The sequence below is a fragment of the Lampetra fluviatilis genome, chromosome 51, assembly GCF_964198595.1.
Source record: "Lampetra fluviatilis chromosome 51, kcLamFluv1.1, whole genome shotgun sequence".
In the NCBI taxonomy this organism is placed as follows: Eukaryota; Metazoa; Chordata; class Hyperoartia; order Petromyzontiformes; family Petromyzontidae; genus Lampetra; species Lampetra fluviatilis.
The window spans coordinates 3,961,334-3,975,020 of record NC_136325.1 but is presented as its reverse complement, the minus strand read 5'-3'; the positions used below and the strand labels follow the sequence as shown (position 1 = coordinate 3,975,020).

General features: G+C 47.0%; 1 protein-coding gene across 1 annotated transcript; it reads left to right on the top strand.

Moving 5' to 3' along the window:
- Nucleotides 1–3,685: 3,685 nt before the first annotated feature.
- On the top strand, nucleotides 3,686–12,609 carry LOC144948779 (polyunsaturated fatty acid 5-lipoxygenase-like). Its single transcript, XM_078878427.1, has 15 exons — nucleotides 3,686–3,768; nucleotides 4,476–4,630; nucleotides 5,122–5,317; nucleotides 5,802–5,883; nucleotides 6,314–6,436; nucleotides 6,556–6,662; nucleotides 7,394–7,566; nucleotides 7,697–7,858; nucleotides 8,269–8,463; nucleotides 8,947–9,033; nucleotides 10,118–10,287; nucleotides 10,657–10,775; nucleotides 11,410–11,510; nucleotides 11,618–11,785; nucleotides 12,297–12,609. Exons 1-15 carry the CDS (start codon nucleotides 3,750–3,752, stop codon nucleotides 12,474–12,476), a joined length of 2,037 nt encoding a protein of 678 aa, XP_078734553.1. The 5' UTR covers nucleotides 3,686–3,749; the 3' UTR covers nucleotides 12,477–12,609.
- The last annotated feature ends 1,078 nt before the right edge of the window (nucleotides 12,610–13,687 follow it).

The window sequence follows — 13,687 nt, the reverse complement described above, 5'->3', positions numbered from 1 at the left end:
CCTCCCTTATCTCTCCCCCCTACCGCCGATACCTATATAACCTCGTGCCACCGCAGCTCTTTCGCCTTTTTCAGCAGTTTTTTCTTGCCGTAGTTGTCTTACCTGATGACGATTGCTTGTGTTGTGATCGAAACGTTGTGATCTATTATTTTTCTACCTACGTGACTTTACCGAAAGAACCAAAGAGTATGGTGTTATTGTGTTGTGCTATTCAGTTGGAAGGTGCAGAATGGCTGACTTCGAGCTTAATTGTAATGTGATGCCACAGCGACGAAGCCAATCTTCCGGCGCCGCGCCCGCGATGCCAACACAACAAAGCAGCTTAGCCGACGCTGCTCTTCCCTCACCACCCCCTACATGAACACACACACCCCCAAATAGGGCATCGTGGGGAAGCCACCTGGCCTACAGGTTTTCACCCAGGAGCCATCCTCGTGGGGACATTCTCCACAGTTTCCTGGGGCCAGGGAATTGGGCGATCTTCCCCGAGGTAAAATTTTACCACGGCGCCGTGAATTGACTTGCAATGACATAGTCACGGTGGGGCCACGCAGCCACCGTGGTTAGGACACACACAGCATGGCAAGCAGGGGGGCGGGGCCACAAACTACGGGACGAGCGCGAACGTGTTCGAGGGCGACCAACAACGCCACAGCCAAATAGAACCCTTTGGATATGGAAAAAGATCAGCCAACGGTTTCGAGCAGGGCGGGAGGAGCCAAAACGATCCGATTGGCCGGGAGGACCGCCGGCTTAGCCGAGATTAACGGTGGCTCCCTCTGATATGGAAACCGGGAGACGGACGTCGCTGAGAGCACCGATATGAATGATGTGACATCACAAGCAAGCAATCTGATGGGCTGAGAAGACCGCCAGATTAACCGGAGGGTCCCTTTGATGTAGAGAACAATAAAAGGGGAGGAGAGAGGGCTCGATTTAGTTTGTGTCCTTCACAAGTCAGCTATCGGTCGACTCTCCAGCCACTCGAACGTCCATGTGACGAGTCGCAGTGCAGCGAGGACTGGCCCGCAGGAACTCCGTACGAATCTAACCGTGAGTACGCGAGAGAGAGATAGCGAACAGAGTGAGAATCCCTCGAGAGAGTAACTTGAAATAGGCGGGGTGGATTGGGTTCAGACTGTCAAGAGACAGAGCAGTTTCCTCACCGATTGTAGCTCTAGGGCACGTAGGGTTAACCGCAGGCACGCCGGCAATAAACCGTTAGTGAGCCCTCACCGATTCGTGTGGTTTCTGCGAGTGTGGGGAGAATGCGTGTGATTGGTGCGCGTTATCGTGGGAGGGGAGACGTCGTGCTTGTGCGGCTCTGCGAGTGTGAGTGTCGTCGCTGCCCTTCGACCCCTGACCTCCGCTCCGTGCGTGTGATTAATACGCGTTGTCGTGAGAACATACAACATCGTGTTTGAGTGGCTGCGCGTGTATGAGGGTGGGCAGCAACGCGCAGGGAGTCCCCTAATAACGTTTGGAGGAGTGCACGGGGAGAGTGAGGAATTAATTCCAGGTGGTCGAGCACCCGCCGCGAGTTATGCCTCACAGAGAGGACCCGGAGATGGCGTGGCCGTGAACTCGAGGGGCCGTGGCGCGAGAAGGGGAGTCGGGGAGTAGCAGCGACTCTCACGCGATTGAGGAGTCGGGGGGTAGCAGCCCCCCCCGAGGTCAACCCTCCCACGGGGCAGGAGCCGGGAGCCAGCAGCCCCCACAGTAACATTGAGCTGATGGGGTGAGCTGGGCAATTGTTTTGGCAGAGTTTGCATTCCTCATTTGGGTATAATAAATACTTGTTTCATATGTTTCTTCTTCTTCTTCCTAACGTTGTTCCCGCTGTGGCGCAGGGTCCGCTTTTCGGCATTGTCTTCTCCATTTGGCTCGGTCCAGGGCATCTTCAGGGGATGCGTTGACCGTCTTCATGTCTTCCTTTATTCGATCCATCCATCGCTTCTTCGGACGTCCGCGTGGACGGCGGCCCTCTGGCTCAATACGCTTGGCGGTCTTGGCCACTGATGACTCTTCACTTCGCAACACATGGCCGTACCACCGAAGCCTTGTTTCATATGTTTATTGTCCGTAAATAATTATTTTTTCAATTATACATTTTGTTCATTTAATTTGATATTAAAATTGTATTAAGAATTATTTAAGTATGTATTTCGTTCATGCAGAATTATCAGAGGCTGTAAAAAGTGCAACAGATGTTTGGGGCAGATGTTTGATATTAGATATTAAAATGTTTCTCGTGAAATGTTTGTTAAATAATATGTTGTTAAATGTTCAATATGATCACCATAATTGCGATTTGGGTGGGACTAGATGCCGAGGAATTCAGCTGCGGTGTTGTGGCATGAAGGGTGTCTCTGATCGCTATTGCAGAGACGCAATTTCCCTTCTGAAGAAGACTTTTGAAATAAACTCTTGCCGTTTCACAAACCCTCGGTGCCCGGTTCGTTGTGAAGTCGCCCACATCTCTGGAGGACAGAGCACAACGCAGAGTCTCTACTCATCGCCTCCAAACTTTATTATTTTTATTGTTGTCTATTTAGCCGACCTGTCCCCTCTCGCAAGGATTCGCGACTGAAGGAAAGGGGTCAGGGCTGACCAGCTACATACGGTACAGTAAATACGGTAAAAATGTAAGTAAGATTTTTTTATTTTTGTCTATTTGTATGTTCATGGCAATTTCATCCAGTAAATAAAATAACTAAAAAATATGCATACTGTACACAACACCTTAAACAATATGAAGCAAAAAATGTGCTAAATATGCTTTTACATAATGATGTCATGCGGCGTTTGTGAAAATCCGGCGCCCTCCCCCCCCCAAAGCTGCATTACGATACACACCAGGCGTCTCCATGCAAGTGATGTCGAAATTGGAGAAATTGCTTTGTTGAGCAAAAAATGGCCCCTTGATTTCAATTAAAAAAAGCCTCCCACATAATATAAGAAAAAAGTGTTGCTGCCTGACTGGCTGACACGAGTGAATAAGTGCGTGGTGATTGTGACGTCACCGTGCACATCTGCGTGATGACGCCACCCGCATCCCACGCGCTGAGTCGAGCTTCGTGCGTGCCCATGGGAAGCCGCCCCCTCCACACTCGGCCCTCCCTCCCCACTAGCCCCTCCCTCCACCCTGTTCGTGAATCCCACGCATATTCTCGGACCAGTGGTGGCTAAAATGAAGTCAGGGTCTGCCCTCTTAAAATAAGTGTCCCGTGATGCAACCCCGAGCCGCTGGTGGGAATGATATTAACATATTTAACACTCACAAGCCAGACACAAAACCACTGCCACCTGCCAGTTAAATAACCTCGTTTTCTGAGTTGTCAAAACTGGAGCTCAATTATAGTACCGTGATGAGTCAATCGATGAGTTGGATTCATTTGTCCACGTGCACTTTTCCTTACACGATACACTGATTACTATTATATTGTGACGAGTCAATTGATATTGTGTTCCTGTTGTCAGTTGATAAGTGGATTCATTTGTCCACGTGCACTCCTACTTACATTATTCACTGATCACGATTGTTTGATTGTACTGCCGAAATGATGGGAATATTGGACACGCCCCACATTAACGATTTCCCGGCTCTGCTCTTCCAGTCCTAAGGATATAAAAGCAGGTTCGTCAGCATAAGGCAGTGAGTAGTGCATCATTGTGTGGTGTTGTTGTTCACTGGTTTGGTTGTAGCGGCCAGTCTTTTTGTTTGCCTGCCGTTGTGTGGAAGCGTCATCATGCTGGAATGCTTAGCAGGTTTGTCTGAAACTACCCTTTTTCAATGTTAACCGTCTTGTCTTTTGCTAGTCGTATTCAAAGTGTATCTTTTGAACAAGGTGCTTTGATTCCTTAAATTCGCTGGGCGTGGAATACAGTATCTTACTCTACCTGTACTTTTACAATGCGAGTGTGTAGATCGCCAATTATTATGAAGCCATGGGCCTGTAATTTGTATTAACAATGTTTATTACGGACTCGGTGGCAAAAACACGCTGCACGCAAATTCATATTGGTAGGAACCACCTCGTTCCACCAGCCCACAGGGGATTATTGTGTCCGTCCGTCGTGCATCCAAAAATGGGTGGGAGGGGAGGGGCTGGTCCCCCCCGTGGTGCCCTTATACAACTCAACGTTTAACCTACTCACGCCGGCTTGTACCCACCCTCAGTCGACCATATTTGTGGAATACACCACGCTGCTGTTGACCCTGACCATTGACCGAGCAACCCAACGTTCCTACCAGCTCCCTCTGCAGGAATGTGTATTTTAGGTCCGCTTAAGTGGTCCTGTGGGCCTGTTTGTTTATCCCTGATTCATGAAGTAAAAGTGCTTTTTCGAGTTTGTTTACCATGATGTAGACTCCTCCATAACCAATGGCAGATCGACGGATGTACTGCGGTGTAAAGCTGTTGCAGGATTTGCCCCTTTGAAAAATGCTCTACCCCCACCTTGCTGTGCTGCAGGACACGTGGAGACTGTGTACAAGCTGACGGTGGCCACTGGCGATACGCTGTTCTCAGGCACCATGAACTACGTGTATGCAACGATCATTGGCTCGGCAGGCCAGAGCAATAGGCAGCTTCTGGACCACTTTGGGCCGGACCTTTGCCCTGGGGCGGTGAGTGTCGCTTCATCGTGTCTAATGGCTTTGCTGTGTAATGGCTACTACACGATCAGCTTGCTCCGTCCTAGCTTCTGATTGAATTGCCTGGCAAGTGCCAGATCTTGCATGCTGAAGAGGTTGACCCTGGGTAGTGCTGGAGTGACCACTATGCAAAAAGGTTGTGGAATAGGCTGCAGGGATTGGTAGGCAACTGCTGAGAGCAGTCAAAGTGAATGTGTGTGCTAAAGTTCTGCTGTTGAAAGTGGCATGAAACGAACGTGTGCACCATCTTGATCATGTGGTTCTGATGTATGCAGTGTTGCCTTGGTGATTTTTGGCTAGTTAGGGTGGGGGGGGATTGCCGGAAAGTCTGTTTTTTTATATCTTTGCGTACTACGTGGTGTGCATGTTCAATTTTACGCAAAATGACTCTCACATCAAAGATTTGGCTTTCCTACATCTAGAATGCTTTTGTTGTTAGCCATTTTCTTTTTTTCCCCTGCCAGATTGACATCTACAGTATTCCAAGCAAGCTTGACATTGGCGACATCCGAATGGTTCGTCTGGAGAAGGAGGCGTTCCTGGTGAACGACTCGTGGTTCTGCCGCTACGTGGAGGTCAACGCTCCGGGTGGCCGGGTGCACCGCTTCCCTGCGAACCACTGGCTCGAGCAGGGCTCCATGGAGCTGCGGGAGGGGACTGGTGAGATGTGGTGCTCGCCTGTTCTCCATTTTTGGATGGATTTGATGCAATTCGAATAAATGCTCATGGACAACCATCATGATCTGGCACAAAGGTTCCTTGTATTTTTGGAGGTGACGATCCCTTTCACTGATTTCCCACAATTCCATCACGCTTGTGCTATCGGCTAGTGGTAATATGAAGCCTAAATTTGGAATCCCCTCTAGTGAAAATTGTGCATGTGAAACTACCTCCCAGAAGTCGGCAAAATCACCAATTCTTCTTTTTCGGGCCTTTTCAAATGCTGTGCATATGGCCATCCAAGACCTCTTCTTCCCAAGTGATCCTTAATTCCAGAGCGCAACGGTTCTCTCCCACTATACAATGCTCCTTAATGTAATTATAAAAAGCTAGAATTTAACTTTGCAAGTTGGGTACGTGCAACTAATGGTGTTGGGGCTACCAGATGCGTGTTTTGCACTTGCTTCTACCCTTCCCATTGCAGGAATGTTGCCACAGCACGAGACCTTGGCTCAACTGAAGGAAAAGAGGGCTGACGCATTGTCCGAGAGACGGGGCTCCTTGAGGTGAGGCACAAGTTCTTCATGGTCTCGTGCTTTGCTAACCTATGATCCATTTAAATTGCATTGCAAGTTGTTACGAAATGAGATGCTAGGCTTCATTTCTTCCTTTGCCAAAAATGATCTAGAAACAACCAAAGGTAGTTGGTATTGTCCACTCGCTTCTGGGTAGTGCGGGATGCTTAGAGGTGGAACTACGTTGTCCACCGTTTCTTTTCGATTGTGTGCTCTTAATCTGACCATCCTAATTTATTTTATTGCACTTTCGGTTCTGGGATCATGAGCGTTTGTCCCTTTTTATTATTTAGTCAGCTGCTGGTTACAAAAATAATCTAAATATAATATTTTGCCACCCATATTGTAGTGAGAAGTATGTATACCAAAACCTTTGGCTTTGACACCTTAAATATTGTGACGTGTTTTTGATTTTCTGCAGGTGGCTAGAATGGCATGCTGGGCTTCCCCTTGGAGTCGACAGCAAATCGTTCCTTGACTTGCCCTGCGACACTCGTTTTGATGATGAGAAAAGTGCCGATTTCAACTTGTCTTTCTTGCAAAGGTAAAGCCACATTTGTTTGCCATATATTTGTTACCGTTCTGTTGGACATGTTGCTACCTTTGAATTCTGTTTTTTAATTGTCCTTGACCTGTGACCACTTTTGTGTTTTGTCGTTTTAGTGTGCAAGATTTGGGTTTAAGGGTGTTCATGAACCTCGATGGAATGTCTTGGACGAAAATAGAAGACTTCCGTCGCTTGTTTATACGGGTCAAGAGTAACGTTGCAGGTGTGTACAGAGGGTGGTGTGGTTTTGAGTGGTCAAACTTAGGCCTAGGGTTAACTCGATACTAGTGTAGTGGAACGACACTACTATATGGGGGCTGTAGGGACATGTGACCGGATAAAGGGGGGGCCAGGGGAGTCGCATGGCTGGGGTTCGGGCCTACCCAAAGGATCGGGAAGGGGGGCATGGCCTGAGGTGGAGCCGGCCACGCTGGAGTGGTCATGGGTGAAGTGTGGACAGAGCTGGGGCTGTGCTGTGCTGCTATGCTGCTGGTTCGTCTCCTGGGATGAGGCACTCCGGACTCTGCTAGTGGACCCAGGCAGCGTTGGACTGTCCTGGTCCAGTCATGCATCATCCCCGTGTGTTAACTTATGAAAGGTGGCTACCACGTTAAGTGTTAAATTGTTACTTAAAAAATTGGTGCTGCCAAGGTTCCAGTGTAAACTGCATTTAACCCACTACACATGCATACCGTCTCTAAAATCCAATCTTTTTGGGCTTTCACCTAATTTGTGCAAGTGCAAAAGGTGGCAGTGGAACATAACGGCTCCACACCATCCCCTCCAGTAGCTTGCCATACACTTTTTTTAATTGCTTTGCTTGACTCTATTTTAATTAAATGGTGTACCTGTGCTTCTGGCTGGTACATGTACACAACTAGTGACCTGCAGTTTAAATGGTAGCCCTGTATGTGGCGTCTGTTCCACGTCTTTCTACGATCTCCCGTTATGCAGAGTACGTTTCTCACCACTGGGATCAGGACTGGTTCTTTGGTTACCAATTCATGAACGGAGTCAACCCTGTTCTCATCAAACGCTGCACCAAGCTTCCTGAGAATTTCCCTGTCACCACGGACATGGTGAAGAGCAGCCTGGTCCGTGAATGCTCCCTTGAAGACGAGATCAAGGTGCTGTTAAAATCTGCCATTGCTTTCACTTGAAACATGTCTCGTAACCTTGTGCAGGCCACAGCTTCATAAGCTCATCACTGCATTTGAAGATGACCTGTGGGATTGCCTTCTGTGTGCATGTTCACAGCATGGAAATGTCTACATTGTGGACTACCAGTGCCTTGATGGCATTCCTGGCAATACATTCAACCATTCCAAGCCCTTCTACCTGGCAGCTCCTATGTGCCTGCTTTACGTCAACAAACAGGGGCAGCTGCTGCCTATTGCTATACAGGCAAGTTGTTTGCATGTGTGTGCTCGTGCTACATCCTGGCAATGGTTACTTTTGCTGTCAACAGGGCAACATATCAGACATTTACTCCTGCCCCAGATGACATTAGCTCGCCCCTTGCCAGGTTTGGTATCAAATTATGGCATTCGTGCATTTGCTTGCGTTAGTATAGACCAAGTTGTGCTATCTCTTAATCCACAGTATGATAAATCGTGGTTGGTTTGTATGACCTTTGGCACGTACATGGCCAACCATATTGCTAATAAACAAAGCGTTTGGAATGAAATGTATACGTCTCATCTTTACAAAAAAATCCAGTTCATGCCACGAACTAAACATCAGAAATAAAAATAAATCAAACAACTGCATCTTCAGTTCCAATGTAACAATATTCTGCTCTTCCTACCATCATGCATCCATAGCTACAGCAAAAGCCATCCGACCACCCCATCTTCTTGCCGAGCGACTCTGCGCACGACTGGATGCTGGCCAAGATGTGGGTTCGTTCCATGGACTTTCAGATCCATGAGGTCTCCACCCACTTGCTCCGGACCCACCTGCTGGCCGAGGTGTTCACCATGGCCACCTTGCGACAGCTGTCTACAATGCACCCTGTTCATAAGGTGAATCCATGGATTTTAGCCTGGAGTTTATCACATGAGTGACTCGTAATTACAAAAATTGTCCGCTGCTAGCTTGTATTTATAAGATGCATGCGGTGTTATTTGCCATCCTGGCAGCCCTTGCACTGCCTGTAAACCAATGGCTTCGTAGGGGCATTTCATCTCTGAAATCTAAGATCTTGCCCAATACGTTGGTCATTTTTGGAAAGGTAATTTTTTTACAATTGTGAATTATCGAACCATACTTCCAGAATACAATTTTCAATACTGCTGTTTTAAAGTTACTCGCCTTTGCTCAAGAAGATTACAAGGTACTCAACCATATGCATCCAGATGCAAACAATTAAATTCCTTATGCACAGCACTTGCCCTTTCCTTTAAGAACTTGAGACTACATGCTTAAAGCTACAGCAAGTACAGGTTAAGCCTATTGCCGTCTAATACACATGGTCATCTAATTTTTCCGACCTGCTTTGTGCATAGCTCCTGTATCGGCACTTGCGCTTCACCCTGGAAATCAACGTGCGTGCACGGACGCAGCTTGTGGGGACAGGAGCCTTTTTCGATCAGGTGAGGGTTGTGATTTTACTGGTAGGAACGAAGTGAACCAGCCTACAATAGATTATATCGTCCGTCCAATGTCCAATTAGGTGTACCAACATCGCCCCCTACTGCAAACACTTGGCAGGACCCTACAAAACTCTGACACTTTCCTGGCTAAACAAGTGTAACATTCCCTGAGTTTTTATTCCCCGAGTTTTTAATTAAAACATAATTAAAAATTAACTCTCAGCGGCCTACAGCTAGGCCTAGAGCCTAGAACTAGGCCTCAAACTCTCCCTTTGTATCGTCCGATTAGGTGCAGCAACATCACCCCCTACTGCAAACACTTGGCAGGACTCTACAAAAACCTTCACTCAGTGAGGCTTTCCTGGCTAAACAAGTGTAAAAATACATTATGTTTATATTCGTTCCTACCAGCCCACCCCGCAGGGACCTGTTTACGAGCCTTTGAAATGAAGTGGACATTTTAAGACTAGGCATCCAAAGCCTCAGCAGTCTTGCATTCCAACAATCTTACTGTCTGAGCTGATTGTGTCTTTCCATGGCCTCATGCATTCCATTATTTAGCTGCATAATTAACTCTATTTTCAATCCATTACAGGGCCTCATCCAACCCAGTTTTTCCAATGCAGTCTTTGACATTTTGATCACTCTTAACATCCTGCTAAAATACCACACCTCTACCTGTGATTCTCTGCACGTTTCCAAATTGTCCTAGGTATGCTCTACTAGCAAGTACTTCAACCTGCCCCACTATTTAATTTGGATTTTTTCAGTCCTAGATCTTTATTTGCTTTGTCCCTACAATGGCTATACCACTAGTTAATAGCGAGGATGTGACCTTGTTTCCACTTGTCTCTGATGCAACCTTTTTTAAGCTACCATTAAATTAACATTTCATGCCAAATGGTTAATCCCTCCCTATTGACCATCCTATGCCTTCTCAATACACTTCCAAAACTGACCAAACTTTGAAGGTTCCCACCTTCTTGGGCTCTGGCATTACCATGCATAGCAGCACACCCAAATACTGCAATATCTTTCAACGGTGAGGCTTCCAATGATACGATCTTGCAATGCACTTGTGCAGGCCCTGTCAATTGGGGGCGGTGGCCATTTCAAGCTGGGCGCCAAGGGCTTGAAGGCGCTCACCTACAGACATCTGTGCATCCTAAAGGATGTGGCAGATCGAGGCGTTGGTGACTTGCCCAGCTACTACTACAGGGATGATGCTTGCAGCATTTGGAAGACCATTCACAAGTAACCAGAACCATACTATACGCTGGTGGTTTTGTGCAATTTTTTTTATGTGCACAACGACGAAAGTGCTATTGGCAGGCATGTGCAACCTACTTGCAAGAGCAGTTCGGATACCAATTTTTCATTATAGGTCCAATTTGTGAGTTGACACCACTTAAGTTTAACTTCGTTTCCTCTGTTCAAGATGAGTGATCTAATAAATGCTGCCTTCCCCAGGGTAGATGGTTTCCCCAACTTGGTATGTATATCTTAAGCTCTTAACATGAGCACGATTCCAAAATTTACCTTTTTTTTGGACTTAATTTAGGACCAGGTCGCTTCATTGCCTGTAGCTTTCGTCTTTATAACTGAAAGTGTTGCATTGTTCAGATTTGTCGACAAAATCCTTGCCATCTTCTACAAGAATAACGAAGATGTGATGGGTGACACCGAACTTCAGGCTTTCATTGAGGACATCAACCACGCCTTGCTGAGCCACCCATCCAATGGTAAGTGTCCTAGCACTGCTGCTGGAGGAAGGGATTTTGGTGTTTGGCATGCCCTTCCATGCTGGCCAGACCACAGTGGAAATGCATTACCACCAGGTTGTGACTGGCTTTTAGCCGACTGTATCCTGCTATTGCTGGCCACACAATGTTAAAGGCGTGCCTATGACTCGCCAGGAACTTGCAGGCAACAATAGATGGCAAGTCATGTGCTAACGAAGCCACATGATATGCATAAACTTTTGTTTTGGCCCATGCACCACTGCCAATGCAAAGGTTTCCGTGAACCCCCAACCCTGGTTAAAAACATTTAAATTGTCAATGCCAGTAATGCACTGCATTTGCAGGCACTTTTTTCATGCAGCTATTCACATTTTTGAACGGCATTTAGATTGTGGTAATTAACATTAGGATATACTCGCTTTCATATCACGTTATGTGTTCATTTCTGGATTAGTAGATGGATCACTGGTCCCCTGAACCAGGCCACAAACCACTGCTCTAGGCAATGGCAAAACTCTACTTACAATTTCACCAAACAATGGGGAATTCAAGCTTACAGGTTTTGCTGGCCAAGCATTGTATTTGTAACACCTTAATGGCTTGCTGCTCCTTTAACAATGTTTCTGTGCTGCAGGATTTCCTACAAAGTTCACCTGTGTGGCAGAATTGAGTGAATTCCTCACCATGGTAGTGTTCCTGTGCTCTGCCCAGCACTCTGCAATCAACTATGGCCAGGTAACGTAAATTCAGATGTTTGACGACAGCCCTTGCAAAATGATGTTCGGTTTATTGCTGACTTGGTCTAGTAAAAGAATAATGCTCTACCCACCCCTGTGCTGCAGTTTGATTTCTATGCATGGATCCCAAATGCACCCAGTGCCATGAGGAAACCACCTCCAACCGCCAAGGGTGTGGTGGACATGCCCTTCATCCTGCAGACACTGCCTGATGTGCAGGTGTCTTGCGTTTCCATGGCCATCACCTGGGTGCTTAGCCGCAGTGCTGCAGAGGTGAGTGCTTGCTACTGCCTTTGCAATTTATATTGAGGTTACGACGGCCTAAATCTTCACTTGAATGTTTTGTGACTGCAGGAATTCCTATTCTGTGGGTATTTTGGTAAAGTCGTGTAGATGGGTTTAAACACACTACAACGTTTAGCTTGTAACACAAGTATGCCTCATCCGAAAAGGGGTTGGCCTCTAGAAAAACTCTTTATAAGGGTTTGAAATGGGCATAGCCCAAGTGGTCAGCAGCATGGACTGTTAATGTAAGTGGACGAAATGGTGCTGTTGGTCGATGCTTGCCAGATATAAAATGGCAACATTTACAGCCAGTTATGACCTTTTGGTAAATATTCTGTCCTGAAAGGGCAGCCACTGAGCCCTGCCCAGTGTCTAACTTGCATTACGAATCTTGCAGGTGGGTGTACCCACACTTTCCCCAAGACACACGACCTTCTAATGGGCCAACTTGTGCAAGTTGTATACTATATTGATGCTGTTTTTCATGAAATGTGTGCAGAAAACCCTTGGAACATTCCCAGATGAACCTTTCCAGAATCCAGATGCCCTCAAGGCCATGCAAGAATACCAATCCGACCTCGAGGTGATTACAAAATCCATTGTTGAAAGAAACAAGACTCTTCCAATCAAGTATCCATACCTGAAACCTGACAAGGTGGCCAACAGCATCACCATCTAACTGATGGGGCTAACCTGAGGCTTGGATTTACTGTGCTTGCCTGCGTTGTCCTTCTGTACCATAGACCATATTGTTTTATATGGAGGCTGCTTTAAAATTCACATTTGCAATGCAAACTTGGATATTTAAGTGCACTAATGCGTGAACATTTTTGTCCTAAATACCCTTTCACTAGATGCAAGCCTTCAATGACGTGTGGTGCTTTGATAAATTTAAGATGGCAATGCAGTGCCAGGATTTCCTTTACATGTGGTGCACAACGTATTGTACCTTGGCTTGAACTATCTTGTGCACGTTGCAAAATGAGAAAAAATAAAAAAAATATCCAAACCTTTATTTTGTCAGTTGGAATATATTTTATATAGCTGTTTTTTTCCTTTTTTCAGTTGTCGGTTGGGCTGCCATCTCGCATGGATTCTTTGGGGCAATGCTTTTTCTTAGCTTTTCAGCTTGAACATGCTTGCCACTTGTGGTGCTATAATGGGTTCAAGGGGAGGTGGAGACTATTTGTAGAGGCAACACGTTTTAATTTACAACGGTAACAATAGCAGTCTTAACACGGACAGCCCCTTTTACCTAATTGCCTGGGGTGGTACGGCATCCGGGCTAGTGTGCCCTATCACCCGGGACCACGGCCTCTCTGACCTAAGGGTAACCGAGGGGAGGCGAAACCGACCACTGGCCCACTCAGTCCCGGCCCTCACGAGGCCAGTGGGTCTAGGCGTTCCAAGGGTCCAAGGCTAGCTCGTCTTCTGGCTTCAGCTAGCTCCGCTTCAATCTTCGGACTGGCCCCAAACTCGTCCAGAGGTCTGGCTTTTATACACCCGCCCATGCCTCCCCTTCCAGAGTTCCAGAGGGGGGGGGGGGAGAGTCTCGATCCGAGAACACCCTTGAGTCCTCGCCACCCGGCATCGCATTGGTATTGCTGCCAGGTGGCAGAGGCTAGTTACACAGGGGTGGTCAAGCTTGGACACTGGAGGAAATTGGCACATCGGGTGATCGAGGCTGCTGCGGGTTTCTCGGCGGTGTCGCTCTATCCAGGGAATTGAGGTTTTGGTGGGCACGGGTGCTTCTGCCACCATTATATCGGATGTAATTTTTGACCTGTTGCCGATGAACTAGTTTGTTAGGCCGGTAGTAAACACGTGCGTCACGACCGGTGGTAGCATGGGGATTAGAGCAGGTGGAGGTCCGCGTTGAGATTGGCAAGA

Coding starts and splice junctions, on each gene's coding strand:
- LOC144948779 (XM_078878427.1), top strand. Junction 11,511..11,617: donor CTGCAATCAACTATGGCCAG/GTAACGTAAATT, acceptor CCTGTGCTGCAG/TTTGATTTCTATGCATGGAT. Junction 11,786..12,296: donor TTAGCCGCAGTGCTGCAGAG/GTGAGTGCTTGC, acceptor AAATGTGTGCAG/AAAACCCTTGGAACATTCCC.